This window comes from Nasonia vitripennis (assembly GCF_009193385.2).
Source record: "Nasonia vitripennis strain AsymCx chromosome 2 unlocalized genomic scaffold, Nvit_psr_1.1 chr2_random0004, whole genome shotgun sequence".
NCBI classification, from domain to species: Eukaryota; Metazoa; Arthropoda; class Insecta; order Hymenoptera; family Pteromalidae; genus Nasonia; species Nasonia vitripennis.
The window spans coordinates 215,866-233,338 of record NW_022279610.1 but is presented as its reverse complement, the minus strand read 5'-3'; the positions used below and the strand labels follow the sequence as shown (position 1 = coordinate 233,338).

Below are 17,473 nucleotides of genomic sequence, written 5' to 3'. Positions count from 1 at the left end.
TCATAATGTAATTAACAGCATTTTTTGAACCAATGTTTTTTATAGATCCAAACTGGTGCTTAGAAATTATACTATTTTTTGGATAAAATTATAATTAGAATTAATGGAAAATCGTCTATTTTCAAATAATGTATACTTTTTTGCACAATTAGACAGAATCACATTAATTAGCCTTGAGCAAAACTAGTTTAATAAACAAAATTATTATTTTAGCGGAAACTTCAGATCTCTTTGGATGGGTGTCCTTTGGGCTCTACCCTCAGGAACAGGCGTTGCCGTGGCATTACTACAAGGAAGCAATGGACCACTGATAGGAGTAGCTATATCTGCTTCATTGCTACCTCCTGTTGTAAACTGTGTAAGTATAAATAAATTAGCACACAGTCATAAACGCGAGTAGGTGTGTTCCCAACAATTAAGACATCAGTTTTTCATATGAAAGTATGACGCATGACAGATGTTGAACATAGAAAATCATGCATGCGGAAGGTATATTACACAACACCTTGTGCCTTGCACGCACTACGATTTCATACGTTTATTTCATAGGATTTGGCGCGATCGCCAACGTTTAGGAGTAGGGCTTATGCTCGCACGCACGCACACGAGCCGCGCTTGTGCAGCAGACAACAGGCCGTTCTTGACCCTCTCTCTTTTACTTGCACACTCACTGAGTAGCCGGCGCGATCTCTCTCTCTCTCTCTCTCTCTCTCTCTCTCTCTCTCTCTCTCTCTCTCTCTCTCTCTCTCTCTCTCTCTCTCTCTCTCTTGCACCCGTACACGCACTTGACGTGGCTCTCACCTACTACACACGTGATATGAACACGCACACCTATGAGTCTATCCCGAATTCCCCGTATCGTCGACCTGGGGTCAAGAAGCGAAGGGGAAGTTTGGTGCCTTATGCCATTGCACAGTTTGTCTCAGAGGTATCAACGGTTTACTTTTAACGCCTCTTTTTATCGAGATAGAGAAAAAGAATTTAGGAAATTTTTCACAAACGATGAAGAGAATTCGTTGGTATATTGTACAGATGTTAGAGGTTTAGTCGATGCATTAAAACCGAATACGTATAAAGACGAGGAATGGAGACTTTTTATTGATTCGTCAAAACGAAGTCTGAAAGCGGTTCTGCTTTATAACGGAAACAGGTTTGCATCTATTCCCATAGCTCACTCGACTAAGCTGAAAGAAACTTATGAAAATTTAGAAATTGTATTAGAAAAAATAAAGTACTTGGAACATCAATGGAAAATTTGTGGTGATCTTAAAATTGCAACCATGATCTTAGGACAACAATCAGGTTTTACTAAAAATCCCTGCTTCTTGTGTTTATGGGATAGTAGAGACAGGGTAAATCACTACGTTAAGAAAGTATGGCCAACTAGAACACATTTTGAACCAGGATCGAGGAACATTATACGTACGCCATTGATTGACCCATCAAACTATCTGCTACCACCACTTCATATCAAACTTGGCCTCATGAAGCAGTTCGTCAAAGCTCTGGATAAAGATGGCGATTGTTTCCAGTATTTAGGAGAAAAGTTTCCCGCAATAAGTGATGCTAAATTAAAAGAAGGTATTTTTGATGGTCCTCAAATTAGTACTCTATTTGAAGACGAAACATTTATTACAAAAATGAACGACACAGAAAAAGCTGCATGGCAAAGTTTCAAAACTGTTCGTGAGAACTTTTTAGGAAATAAAAAGAGTGAGACTATCAGGAACTAGTTGCACAAATGTTGGAGAATTTCAAAAATTTGGGTTGCTTGATGAGTTATAAAATGCATTTCTTACATTCCCATCTTGATTAGTTTCCTCTTAATCTAGGAGACGTCAGTGAAGAACAGGGAGAACGATTTCATCAAGATATAAGTGTAATGAAGAATCGATACCAAGGAAGATGGAATGTCAACATGATGGCAGATTTTTGCTGGACGCTGAAGAGAGACATTAAAACAAATAACAAAAAGAGAAAAAGAAACCCACTGCATAGGTCATTTGAAGAAAAAAGAGTTCGTTACAAGAGAAAAAAGGAGTAAAGAAAGACATCGACAGTTACTAAACTAGTGGAAAAAAAATAAGAAAAAAATATAAACGAAAGCAACTTTGCTCTGTACACAAGGAAGATATTAAGTGATCAAATCTCTTGAATAAGACTTTTTACAATTTTTGGTGTCTTTTTCCATTTTTGGAAAGTTTTATATAACATTTTTATCGGTTTAAACTGTTTCTTCTCAGTTTGACCTTGAACTGACCTTGATCCTAACGTGATGGGGCCAGACTGACCCCGGATTCGGATTCAACGACCAAAAAAACATAAATATATGGTATATTCATTTTTTAACCGTTTATTCTCAATTTGACCTCGAACTGACCTTGACCCTGACGTGATCGGGTCAAACTGACCCCGGATTCGGATTCAGCGACCTAAAAAACATACATATATGGTATTTTAATTTTTTTGAACCGTTTCTTCTTAATTTGACCTCCAACTGACCTTGACACTGACGTGATGGGGCCAAACTGACACCGGATTCGAATTCAGCGACTCGAAAAACATAAGGATACATGGGTCTGATTTTTTGTACAGACATCTTTTTTTATTTTGTGTGCCGGTGTTATTGTAGAAAGAATAATAATTCTTTTACGTTGACTCGATCCGTCGGTGGATATCCAATAATAGAATAATGATGGCTCTATCAGTCTTCCCAAGGCAAGTTGTGTGTTAGGAAGGAGAAACAAACAACAATAGTTTTTCTATTTTCTTCCTCCGACTTTTCAGTGGTCAATGCCAATCAGTAAACTGTCAATGTCTAAGAAACTCTCTTTGCCAAATCATGTATTTCTATTTTAAGATAGTTCACTCGGTCAAATATGTAGTTTTAAAACTAGGAATTTTCAAATACTATTTTTCTTAATTAGTAATGTACCACCGAGAATATTTAAAAATTATATAAAAGAGAACGAAAACCTTAAAAACAATTTATAATTTCGTTTTGTCTTAGGTCTGAAACTGTCACGACTCTTCTTGGTCTTGTGCGCGTAGAAGATTTAAATTTTTGAGAAGAGCAATGTTCATTGACTGATCTGCGTCTGAATTTTGACAGCAGATCGCAAATAAAGATTTGATTTTATATTGATGTATTTTTATAATATAACAGAGGTCCGGGATACCAGGTAGTGGAAAGTCATTTCAATAATAATAGTATGTTATTTCTTTTCAATTACAAAATATATTCAATCAATATTCTTTTTAGATAGAATATTGCATAAATTGCTAATATTCTTTATAACAGAAATGTTCGCTTTGATTATACAATATATTTGTAAGACAATACGCTTAACTTTTGCGTTATTGGCTTTGGATCACGATTTTTCTAAGTATATAAACGATTCGAAAGAATTCTAAGTTCTAGACTGATACGCGTTAGTTGCGTTATCAGTTTTGACTCAACAAATTTATAAGTATTTGAGATACAGAAATTTTATAAGTTCAAGAAATATTCGAAAATATTCTTTTTCGAATATTTCTTGAAATTATAAAAGTCTTTTACCTGCTCAAGGCGTAATTTGCTCAAGAGCAGGGACTAGGCGCTTTAGTTGCGCTGGCGCTTAAGTTGCGCTTTGGCTAGTACGGGTAGTGCGAGTCCTTTGATAGGCCACGGAGAGAGCGGGAATCGAGCCGCCGGAAAAACTTACGCCGGAATCACATTCATACTTATTCATACTGCGGTCGTTAAATGCAAGTTGGTTGTCACACTTCTGTGTCTTGCGGAGTCAGCGTTATGTCCGCTATTCTACCTCGTGTGTGGACGCTGACGATTTGTCCACAGGAATCAAACTCTTACCTGCACGTCGTGACAGCATAGTTGATGTTAATTTATTCATGCCAATTGAGATGTAATTATTATTTACGATGTAATACATAAGGATTCCAATTGTATCGATTGTTATGTTTTTATTGGCCCTGAGCACTTTACATACGTTCAGAATACAGAGTTTCACTGAACTTAGGTGTTATATTATTATGTTCGTAATTTCTACATTTTTACAGTTGTTTCTTAGGATGTTTAGTCTGATTTCTTAGTTGTATTTATAATTAATCTTAGCAACTTATAATTATTATTAACCTGCGCACTTGAGATGGTTCTAAACACACGTTCGTTGCAGATGCTGATCGTATTAGATTACACGCGTTCACGTGGCAATATATTTAAATTGGTCTACTGCTCTTACTAACACTGAAGATTCCACTCGATGGTCCTTAGCTTGTACTTATCTCTGTGGTGTGAACCTAAGATCAAAGGGCTCTCCAGTGTATGCTATGCTAAGGGACAGATTTAGCACGCTCTTAAGGTGTTGGACAGATTTAGCACTCTTTAAACACTTACACTAACAAACACCGTCGCTTTACCTTAGAATCAGTCGCTACCGCAAGAGATATGTCACTACGCAAAAAGGCCCTGCGTGGATCGGCTCCGGGGTTTTTAAAGCCTGTGTGCCAGTGCTAGAAGTTACGGAATTTAGATGAAGAAGATCGCGGTAGTCCAATCAGCATTCGCCACACCAAGGATTGACGCGTACGCTTCGCAGTCGTGGTTTGCGCGCGAGAAGTGCTGACACCGTAGTCAGAGCACTCGCTCCGATTTTTGGAACTCAGTATGTTTTGCAATCTAGTTGCTTTGTCTCGATCGATTGTAAATACATTGTCTGTGTGAGTGCATGGTTGCAGTCACGCAGGCATCATTTGTAGTCGTATATAAATACATGCATATATATTCTCATGTACTCGTACATTCATACTCATTCATAATATATACACACATATATACATACATATTGAAATAATTTGAACACGGCACATTACATGTTTGTTCGTTCGTATAGTTTCCCTGTTTCTTAGCTTTTACTTAGTGGATTTTAACCCACCAAGACTCATTTTCTTTGTTTTTACTAGTAGAGTGAAGAAAAAGTCCGTTTTTACATTTTGTGGAAGCGTTTTTTTATGGCGATTCTTTAGTTTTGAGGTTTTAGTTTTTTCTAATAAAGTTATTGGAAAAATTAATAAAAGTAAATTGCTTGATATTTACATGAAAGAGAATAAAATTACCTATCTTTCTACTGCAGAAAATTTATATCATCGTTCATCGTTCTTTTATTATACACCATAAACCGTGTTACGTCCGAATGAGCGCAACCCACCAATATACTTACAATGTGCAGACTTCCAATCTTAAGTAATTATTATTGTTTTTAATTTATAAAGAAAATCCCTTTTGGCTACCGCAGACGTGGTCACTGCCTTCCGGGAAAGCGAGCCGGATAACGATATAACTTTATACGGGGTTAGAATTCATAACAACTACTACGTTTATTCACTCGAATTAAAAAGACACAAAAGTACCTTGTAAGAATAGTGTGTGTGTGTATGTATGTGTGTGCGTGTGTGTGTAAGTATTCGGATGTGCGCCAGCAGAAGGTTGCAGCTGTAGGTCCCTGGGGCTCGGTAGCCTTGCGTCGGTGGTTCAGTGCGGTCAGGCTAGTGTGCGTGTCAGTCCTAAGGCTTATTTCTCCTCGGTGCAGGTAGAGACAGATGGGCGCCTCGATGCGTCGGCCTCCTTCCAGAGAGGACGGTGCGTCTCGATGAATGTAAACTATGTTTTTTATTTTTTCTATGAAATCATAGCTGTTTTCTACGTATGAGTCAGGTTTTTTAGTGTTATTTTGTAATATTATAAGGAGGCTTTTCGATAAAAAAATAAGTAGGTGAGCCTATTGTTGAGATAATAGGTCGTAGAGTGATATCTTTTTTGTGAATTTTAGGTAGTTCATAACATTTTATTTTAGCATCGCAACGGTCGCATTGGCTTTATCGGCTAAAGTGAACATGATGTTTCTTTTATTTTTAATAAAATCTTTAGTGTCTTGTAATTTTTACTTAAAAATTGTATCTTCTATTTTTGTGTGCTTAGTTTTGTGATTTATTTATCAGTATATATCGTATGTCATTGGCGGTTTTATCTGGTAAGTTATTGTAAGTAAACAAGTTTTCTATATTTTTTATGCATTCGATTGCTTTTGTGTCATCAAGTTCACTTTTTAAATACAGGGTTTTAAATATTACATACACAATATAGGTACATGCTTTTACATTTAAAATTTATTTTAGTGAAATAACAATTTTATAAGTTTATGTACGCAAATTAGACAACACCAGGATTAAAATGTAAGGGGCATGGCAAGTTACGTAGTAAGTAACTTGAGAGTTGTTTGTAATTGATCAATATATTACTCAAGTTTAAATTACCAATCATTTGACTGAGTTCTTAATTAAACATAAAGATTTTTTGTTAGTCGTATTATAAATAAAATAATATGATTGTAAACTTGACTTGTTTTAATTGATTTCAGTTGTTTTTTAATCTGTTATTTCACAGTAGAAATAATTATTGACATTTATGATGATACGCAAAACATCAAACGCGCCTAACCTTTTTACTTTGGTTAAGTTTTTTTCGGAGATTTTATGTCTTTTTGAGATAACTTAATAAAGTATGTACCTTATATTTGTTCTAAAAATAAAATATATGATGATGGAGTTCGGGTAGTGCACAGTGAAATTTTTATTACGGGAATATAGATATCGTTCGTGTATGGTATCCAGGTGCATGAGGTCGCTGATGACAGGGTCTTGTTGATGCGCTCCATAGCTTTTGATGTCTATAGTCAATAGAGATCGATTTAATCATTAATTGAATTCTAAGCTATATCTGAATCTCATTTTTTGCATAAGAACTCGATTACAATAGATAGAATCGATACAAATCGATAGGAATTGATGAAATTATATACAAAAAAGGACTAGTAAAGTTAATAGAAACTAATGTTTGGTATTAACTATCGACTTTTCTTGTTATTTTTCGTATTAAAATCTATTAACTCTTGTTGATTCTAATTGATTTTAATCAAGTTCTTATACAAAGAATGGTATTCAGAATTAGCTGAATAGAATTTGTTGATAATTTAATCGATCCCGATCGATCCTTATTGACTATTTTTAGCAGGGAGTAAACATAACTGATTTGAAAATTTTTGCACCAAGACGTACAGTGCGCACTGACTCCGTAATCGGTCACCCTAGACCACATTCATAGCCGATATTGAATCGTGGATATAAAAATCTACAGCGCGCAATATATATCGTCAGCCTCGTCATCAAAGACCCTTGGCACCTAGACATCGAGCATGACCGGCTACCGCGAAACGATATTTGCATATATACACAAAAAGTCACAAAATCAACTTTCTGGGTCCCGTCATTAGTGACCCCTAACACTCAGAAAGTTTGTGCAGCGACAGTGCGGCAGCTGTTCCAAAACATAATATTGAATTCAAGCAGGCAATGTAAACACATTTACTCTGCACAACTTATAGAAATCTGTGGGAAAGCGATAACTGTATTACACATAATTAATTGTGCGGCCAACTTCAAGGTCCTACCACTTTTAGGCTAGAAAGCCAACTTCACGGTCCTACCACACTGGAGAAAAAAGTAGAGATACTATTCTGAGCATTCGAGATATATAAACTCGTTTATTATTAAGGGGACGGATACACCTTAAATAGTCAAATAATAAAAAGTTCAATTTTTTGTTTATATTTTTCCCAAATTGTTAGAAAAATAAATTAAACTATTAAATATATTCAGGTATAATGTAAGAAACATAAAACAATGTTTATATGTGCCATATTATCATCAGGTATGACATTTCTTCGAAATCCAAAATTCAGAATTTCCATTATTCAGCTACCGCAGACTTACTTAAGATTTGGGCTTCGGAGGGCATTTTTATACTAATAGGCTCCAAATACATATAATTTCCAGATGAGTGTGAGGTTTTACAAAAAAATATTATTTGAAAAAGTTTTCTGAAAACAATCAACAAAAATTGTTTAAACACTTTAAAAAGTAACAAATTTTATGTTAATATCCGGACAAATTTTTTAAATAATATTTTTTTGTAAAACCTCACACTCATCTGGAAATTATATGTATTTGGAGCCTATTAGTATAAAAATGCCCTCCGAAGCCCAAATCTTAAGTAAGTCTGCGGTAGCTGAATAATGGAAATTCTGAATTTTGGATTTCGAAGAAATGTCATACCTGATGATAATATGGCACATATAAACATTGTTTTATGTTTCTTACATTATACCTGAATATATTTAATAGTTTAATTTATTTTTCTAACAATTTGGGAAAAATATAAACAAAAAAATTGAATTATTTATTATTTGACTATTTAAGGTGATCCGTCCCCTTAAGGGGTCCAGTCAGGGTTAAATTCTGCAAAAAACAACAGAATATTCGTCCATTAAAAATTTTTATAATGGAATAATATTTTATAATGGTATATATATCATATTTCTCAGTAAAAATAGTGTATAATGTAAATATCTACATTAAATATTTTTTGTTTTTCCATTGACGTAAAAAGAAAAAAATTTAATTAACACCGACTAAACCCATCCTTTTTACGGCTAGATGAACAACACCCAACCGTACCAAGGAACGCCCTCTTTGTCTTTATCGATCCTCGGTAAAGGCACACCTAGCTCCATCTTCTGTGCTCTTGTTTCCCGTGGTACGACCGTCGAGTAGTGGTTTGCGGGGGGGGGGGGGGCGAGAGGCTTTTACGCCCTCTTCAAATTGATGTGGTCGTTATCACGTCTTCTTCTTTCTGCGTCGTCTGGGCGTCTGCTTCGTTCCGCATCGTCCGGTCGTCTGCTTTGTGCGGCATCATCCGGCCATCCTCTGGACAGCCTCGACCCCGACACGGCTCAGTGACCTTCGTCTAGCTACATTTTTATTCCGCTATTTCGCCTTGTCTTTGCCTTCTTTTCTTTTCGTAATTTCTAACCTTCTTGAGGATGGTCCTTACGTAGTTGTTTACTGCGTTTCAACCATCCTCCGACGTCAACAAAGTTGTCATCATTGACTCAGGTGTCACTCTGGTCTGAAGATAACATTCGAGTTCTTCTCGCTCCATTTGGTATCACAAACAGTCACAGAGAACATGCTCCGCATCTTCGTTAGCGTCCAAACAAGCTGGGTAGTTCGGACTGTCGTCTAATTTAAATCGGTGCAGATAAGCCCGGAAGCATCCGTGCCCGGTTATAAACTGTGTGAGGTAGTAGTTGACCTCCCCATATTCTCTCCCAGTACAAACCTCTATTTTTGGTATAAGGCGATGTGTCCATCGCACTTTGTCACTACATCTCATCTTGTTTACCATTCAGCCATTGTCTTCTTTCTTGCTGCATCCCAGATCTCCTTCTGAGTTTTGTCACTTGTTCTTCTTTTAGTTTGGAATACTTCCTTACTTTCCATCGCCAATAGGTCAATCGGCGGTATACCAGCAATAATGCACATCGCATCGTCCGATACTATACGGTAAGCAGACGCTACTTTTAGTGCACTTCGTCTGTACACAGTGGTTAGTATTTGGGTATACGATTTGACCCGCATCGCATCTGCCCTATTTCCAGATGTTGTTTAAAAGTTAGTCTTGCATCGATGGTGATGCCCAAATACTTGATGGTTGGTTGAGAAGCAATCTACCGTCAGTTTAATTTCCTTCATCTTCTTCCTACAAGAGATAAGAATAACTTCCGTTTTGTGGCTGGCTAGTTCCAGACCCGTCTCCGTTAGCAAATCGTGTATTTATACGGGTCGCCTCTTCCGCTATTTCTGTCACCTTTTCTTTATGTTTCGCTACTACCACTTCTGCTATGTCGTTAGCGAATCCCACGACTGTTGCTCCTTCAAGTAATTGTAGTCTTAGTACCCCATCGTACATGATGTTCTACGTCGGTGGGCCAAGCACTGGCCCTTGGGGTACGTCTCCTGTAACTTTATAGATCTTGGTACCGTTCTCCGTGTCATATAATAGGATTCTGTCCTTCAATTAGTCGGACATCATTCTTCTTATATATAAGGGCACACCCTGTTTCCGGAGTGCTTCGTGTATCCATTTGGCCGAACTAAATGCATTTTTGAAATCCAATGTAACTGTGGCGCAGTACTTTTTTTTCTTATCTTTTATCTTTTCCCCTCTATCGCTGTTTGCGCAGTGTCGATTACTAGGCTAACTGCGTCCAGGGTTGAACGATTCTTCTTAAAGACATATTAGTGTTCCGTTAATCCACCTTTTCCTTCTATAAAATGAACCATTCTAACACAGATTATGCGTTCCAGGATCTTACCCGGGGTATCCAACATGCAGAGCGGTCTGTATAATGAAGAATCCTGGGGTGGCTTCTTTCCTTTTTGCAGAAGCACGAGACGCTGTTGCTTCCAGTTTGTGGGGAATGTTACCTCTTCTAAACATGCATTGTACAAGTCTACGAAGACCTCTGGATGAGCATGGATGACATGCTTCAATGCAATATTGGAAATGCCATCTGACCCTGGGGCCTTGTTGTTTCCTACCCTTCTGCAGGCATCTAACAATTCCTCAATCGTGATTGGTGGAACAGCCTCTTTATTCGCATCTCTTTCGATGACACTTGGCTCTTTCAGTTGCCTGGGAAACAGTGTGGTCACTACCCGGTGTAATAGTTCTGATAATTTTGGAGGGGGTACGTAGCTTCCTTTAATCCTCTTCATTATTATTTTGTAAGGTTCACCCCAAGGGTTCTGTTCGACCTTATCCAGTAGTTCTTTAAGGCACCGTCGCTTGTTTTCGCAAATTGTCTTCTTAAGCTTCCTCTTAGCGTTCTTTATTTCTTGTCCGCGGGCATCTACTATTTCCTGGCCTCTTCCGGTTTTATAGTTTTTCTTTCTTGCCCGTTGTTTTCTTTTTCTGGTCCGGTGACACTCGCTGCGCGCACTCTCAACCTCTTCGTCCCTCCAGTATACTAGTGGTTGTCTACAATTGAGCACTCTTCTCGGCATGGCCGCGTCACAGGCTCGTATGATATTACCCATCACCTGTTTCGCCTTGCTATTTGCCGTCTCCGAGTGTTGCAATTCTTCCAGTGCCAGTAAAAATATCTCCTTATTATAATCCTTCGTTTTCCAACCGACTCTGTTGGTGCTTGTACTCGCGCTGGGTCTTTGCTCTGATTTTCTTACCGCCATTATTATGGCCTGGTGATCACTATTGGTGTAGTGTTCACTCACGGTCTACTACTTGTTAATTGAGCCAATAAGGCAACTACTAACAAAGGTCAGGTCTACAATAGATCCTGCGTCTCCTCTTCTAAAAATGTTAGTGCTATCCTGATTAACTAACACCAAGTCCAGGAGAGCAAATGCTTCTAGCAGTACTCGTCCTCTTCCTCGTCATAATTACTGGCGTTCTTTTCGGAATATCCTGCACGAGTCGATCTAACTGCTGCTCGAACTGTTCGATCGGTGCGTTAGGCGAAGCATAGCAGGTGTATACGTGTATTCCTGCTATCTTCGCACGAACAAATCCTTCCTAGCTGGTCAACTTTCTGGCTACGTCAACCTCCGTCTCATGAACGTACTTGTTAAGTAAATCTTTTTCTGTCTTGCGGTGATTCAAGTTCAACTGCTCTATCTTCATTATCTTCGTTTCTTCAACTTCTCTACTGGCGCTCGGTATACTGGGTATGCGTAGGTGTACCATGCGTACCAGCAGCATGGTTACTTTTCTCTGTTGATTCTCTTTCTTGGCAGAGAACTGCAGAGAAAGGTAATTTTGACTCGGAGACGACAGATAGGATCGTATACTTAGAACGCACATTCTCTGAGATCACTTTAACACGCGTTCTCTCTTCCATAGAATCAGTCTATTGTGAATTACGATTAATAAACAGACACATTCACAGATAATCTCTCGTGTTAATTCATAATCCCGGTATTTTCGCAGCAACCGTGAGCTTAACACCTCACCGAGAACAAAACCATCGACCCTCACACGTAACAATATATCATAAAACCGAGAACATGAAAAAATGAAAAAACTCATACTTATTTAAATAAATTATCTCATCATGTCGATCCAATCGTTTTTTCACTTATGTTTTCATCATGAGATTTAAGTTGGAAAATTGGTTATAATAAAATAACAGATTCTTCTAATAATGAGAAACTTACTATTACATTATTATTTATATAGATTAGCTTACAGACCAAATGCAAATTTTAGTCCATTACTATATGACATACAAAATAATCAAAAAAAATTACGTATATGTTATCGAGGTTTATTAGACCTTGTAAAATCAAGCGCTGCAAATATTTCGAAAAATTTTGAAAAAAAAGGAAAGGTTGGGTAATCTTTTTATATTACCGACAACATACATTGGTAGCCCACGATATATGCGAAAACATAACCAAGAGGCAATGACAATCATGTGTAATAAAGGTAAACCAGATTTATTAATTTAACCAAAAATAAAATTTTTGGTGAAATTTTAGCTTACGTATTATACACAATTAAGTTCTATAAAAGTGGATTACTTAATGCTTATATTCTTGTTACATTGCTTACAAATTCTAAATTTATGACACCTGAATCAATCGACAAAAATATTTTTGCTAAATACCAATTGAAGATAAAGAATAACAAGAGTTAGTGATAAAACATATGCTCTATGATCCGCATACTGAATCATTTTCATGTTACCAAAAAGATACAGAAAAGATACAGAAAAATGTTACAAAAATTTATATTTATAAAATTTATATATAAAATAATAATTATTTAATTAATTAAATATTATTTAATAATTATTTATAAAATTTATAAAAGATTTCAAGGTAATGGTTATCTACTATATGAAAGAAAAAATAAATTATATGACGGTCATACTTGTTAAAAATAAAAATAAAAAAAGTTTAAAGATATTGATTGATAATTCAATGGTGGGGACCATCCCACCATTTCCCATATAATAGTTTTTTGTTGAAAAACTATAAATGCTATATAAATATAAAGTATTGTGCATCGATGCGAAGCATAAGATATAATAAATAATAATATTAACCTTTATTACTTATACAGTGGTATTAACAATTTTTTCGTATAAAAAGTAAACTATGTAAGCTTTAACACTCTTTACATTTTCACTTAACCTACATTACAATTTACAGTATTTTTTAAATTTTTTAAATTTTTTAACCTTTTATTCACTTCTTTCTCTAATCTTCCTTCTTCCTCTTGGCTTCTCTCTCCTCCTCCTTGTCTCTATTCTCCTTTGTTTCTACCTTTTTGATTACCTTCGTGCTCTCTCCACTCGAACTCCTTTCCGTCTACTCTCACCCTGATGTCGCCTTTTCTATACACTTCTCTTCTTCTCGCTGCATCTTCTATCTTTCTCTCGCTTACTGCCATGGCCTTCCTCTTAGCTTTTCTCTCCTCCCAGCTTCCCGTCCATTGCTTAATCCTTATCTCTCCTTGTTCGTTTACACTTTCTCTCTCCCTCCAAATCTCCTTTATCTCTTCTTTTTTATCTAAGATCAATGTCTCTGTCTCCTTGCTGTAGGTGTCCTCAATTTCCCATTCCGTTCCACTCAAAAAGTTTTCCAGCCACTCGTTCAGATCCTCCTCCTCGTTCCATCTCTCTCCCCTGTGTACAATGATCCCTCTCTCACACCTTGCACTTTCCTTCCTCCATCCTTTTCCTCTTTCTTAAACTCACCAACTTAACCTCACTTTGCACTTTATTCTCTTCCCCCTTACCCTTTATTTATCTTTCTCTCCTTTGCTTTGTCTCCACCTTTTTGGCATTTTCCCTTATCTCACCTATTATTCTGCTGATCTTCTCCCTCTCTCTCCTGTCCTCTTTTAGTTTTTCTCTTAGTATTTCGACAACTCCTTCTAGATCCGTAAGCTTCCTTTTCGCTGCTTCTCTTCTTCCTCTCTCCACCTGCAGTTTAATTCTCCATTCCATCATTCCCTCCTTCATATCTCTCAGCTCCCTCTCTCCATTCTTCTCTCAGCACCTGACATCTTTCCTTATCTGTTTTTTATCTCTTATTTAATCTTTCCCTCTTTCTTTTTTCTGATTATTTGCTATTTGCTTTTCTGTTGTTTTAATAACATCCAAATTTTCACGTGTGTTGCTTTCTCGTTCCTTTTTTCAATTGTTCCTCCGTTCCTCTCTGTTCTTCCTTACCGACTATTCCTAGTTTCTTTTTCGTTTCTCTCCTAGGGTTTTTCTTCCCGAAGTCCCTATAGGCTTTTACGCGCCTTTTTTTAATTTCTTTCTGTTTCCTACCCTGAACCTTAGCGTAATTCCTAGTGATCCTTTTCTGTAGTCTCCTCTATCAGTCAGGTACTCCGGGATTTCTCCTTGTTCTTGTACAATTTCTTTAATCTCCCTTGCATATTTTGAGTCTCTCATCTTCTCTCTCCACTTTTGCCACTGCTTATCTTTCAATCTTCTTTTATCCCTTTTCCTTTTTCTATACTCCTGATATATTTTAACATTGAGAGCCTACATTTCTCCTGTTCGTTTTTCCTCACTTTTTTTTCTCTTCCCCTCCACTCTTCTCTCTCACCCTCAACCTTTAGTAGTCTCCAGCATTCTCCTAGAATTGTATTTTCTTCTGTCTTTCTTAGCTTTTCTTCATACTTAATCGCGCTTTCCCTCGCCTTCGTTTCCAGCTTGAACCGTTTTGTTTCCTAATGAATCACATGCGCCGGTGTTGTTCTCTCCAGCTTCAATACCCATTTCAAGTATCTCCTTTGTACCTTTTCTAGTTCTTTTTGGCTTTTCCAGCCCCATATCTCCGCTCCATATTCCATTACGCTTTGGACCAGTGCTTCGAAAAGTCTCATTCTCAACTTTCAATTTTCTCTGAATGTTGATTCTCCTATTCCCCATACCGTGCTTATCAGTGAGTTTGCCTTCTCTTTCATTGTTTTGATCTGCTCCTCTTCCTTCCCATTTTCTTTCATCGTATATCCCAGATACTCGAATTTCTTAACCGTTTCTAATTTTTCTCGTTCCCATTTGAAGCTCTCGTTTTTTCTCCTTCTTCCTCCGTTTTTAAAGATCATTACCGATGTCTTTTCCGAGTACAGCTCTAGCCCTTTTCTTTCTATAACGTTCTTAAATTTTTTCAGCATTTGCTTTAGTCCTCCAGCGCTTGTTGCCGGTAACACCACATCGTCTGCATATGACACCGTCCTAATTTTTCTTTTCCCCAGTCCCCCTCTCTCGATTCTTGCTTATCTCTCCCTCCAAGTCCGCTATTGCCACGTTGAACAGCAGCGGACTTAACGGGCATCCTTGTTTCACTCCTTTCTGTGTTTCAAAGTTGCCTGCGTTCCTTTCTCCTATCTTCACTTCGCATTCCGTTCCTTCGTAGATTTCCTTCACCCTGTCTCTTATTTTTTTTTTTTTGCTGACTCCGAGATTTCTCATCAAGATCCGAGGCTGCCCTTATAATCGCAAAACATGCAAATACCTTTCCTCCTTTATTCCTAAGCTCCAGCTTTACAGCTTTGCTTACCACGTATATTGCGTCCGTTGTACCTCTTCCCTTTCTAAATCCCTTCTGTGTCTTGCTGAGTCTTTCCATTGGTTTCCTCTTCTTCCAGTTTCTTCTTTATTCTACCTCTTATCAGCTCCGCGTATATTTTATATTTCGAGTCCATCAGGGCTAGTCCTCTGTAGTTTTTACATTCTCATTTATCTCCTTTTTGTATATCGGTGTTATCGTTCTTTTTTCCTTCCTCTTGGTAATCCTTCTCGTCGCACTTTTTTCCCTTTCGTCGTTCTTTTAACTAGGTTTCAGAACTTTTCCCCTGTCCGATCCTTTTTCGCTTCTTTCACCTTCTTCTCTAATCCTGCCTCTTCCTTTCTCCTGTACAATTGCCTCAATTCACTTTTGACCTGTCAATATCTTTCGCTACTCACGTTTCCTCTCTTTAATTTTTCTCTTTCCTTCCTCATTTCCGTCTTCTTCTTCCTACATTCAGCCCCCCTCCTCTCTCCTCTTTTTTTATCCCTTTTCTGGTTTGCAGCGCATTCCTGACTTTAATTTTTAGGTCCCTTCATGTCTTCGCAGTACCCCCTCTATCTAGCCATTTCCTGTATTCTTTTTTCGCCCTCTCCGACCAGAATGTTCTACATTTTCTTTTTTCTCTTCTGTCTTTCTCTTTCTGTATCAATCTCTATCTCTAGCGCCCCGTGGTCTGATTCAATGTTATCTCGTATTTTCATGGATCTTATCTTTCTTCTGCCTTTCTCATGGGTTATTTCGAAATCTATTACCGAGCATCCCATCTCTCCTATGTATGTTAGTTACCTTTTTTCATCTCCCTTTATATTACCATTGAGGATGCACATCCTCATTTTCTTTATCCTGTCCAGAAGTTAATCCCCTTCCTTGTTTATTGTCCTGTCTTTAAAAACTTTTCTCTCCTCATTCCCTTCTTCATCTACGCCGCCCTTCGGTATAGACCTGTTCTCACGTTCTTATCTCCACACCAGAAAACTTTCTCCTTTCCCGCCCTTTCAACTAATTCTTCCACCTCTTCATAGTTTTTTTCCTCTTTCTTTCCTTATATATGACGAGCCTATCCACGATTTTTCTACCTTTATCTGAATCTTCCCCCTATGAATTCTCCCCATTTGTTACTCAACCATTTTACTTTATCTCTCTTATATTTTAGCCTGACTGCCATTAGCATGCCTCTCTTCAGCCTTACTCTACTCCCTCCTTTTTTGTATCCTTGCAGCCTTTTCTTTAATTTGTAGTGCGGAAAATGGAGACTTATGCCTAAGAAATAATTCATTTTTAATACTTTCAATAAATTAAAGAATATAAAAAAATAATATTCATCACTCATTAGTCCGTATTTTCTGCACTACTATCCGCATGGTGGCACCTATATGGCCACTTATTTTAACAAATTTAAAGTATTTAAGAGTATTTAGTAGCAAGTATTTACAACTAAATATTTATGTAATCAAAAAACAAACTTTAAACAAGTAAAAATGTTTCGTGAAGCTAAAATATTTTAATTTTTCTGTAAAGTCGTAAAATTACGTGATAAAACGTTCGAAATCAGTACATAACAAACAGACGTCTAGATCACATATCAAAATTACATGAAGAAATGCGTAATTTTAATACATCACAAAATCACATCAATATTTTCACCAGGGTTAGTTATTCATACTAAGGATCAACAAAAAATAATTTATCAGGAAAATAAGGAATTGCAAGCTTTAAATAACGTGAAAACAACTTTGACTGCATAGTTTAAGTTAAATAAAGAAAATGAATTTGCAAGAACCATAAAGTATGCTAGAATACCAGAATTTTGAAATTAATGAAAAAATGTATATATCGGGCGATTACAAGTCGTTTCTTCAAAATATACTGATCGATTTTATTTAAGAATAATATTGTGTTGGAGTAAGTTTTCCTTAGCCTCCATAAAAGTATCCGTCTATGCTCGAGCATATAAGCATGAGTG

General features: G+C 37.0%; 1 protein-coding gene across 1 annotated transcript in view; it reads left to right on the top strand.

Moving 5' to 3' along the window:
- Positions 1-17,473, top strand: part of LOC107981889 — a 1,212,633-nt gene that overhangs the window by 1,046,506 nt on the left and 148,654 nt on the right. Inside the window, exon 12 of the mRNA XM_031924057.2 lies at positions 214-358. Within this exon, the coding sequence (XP_031779917.1) occupies positions 214-358 (145 nt within the window). The remainder of the gene's footprint in view (positions 1-213; positions 359-17,473) is intronic.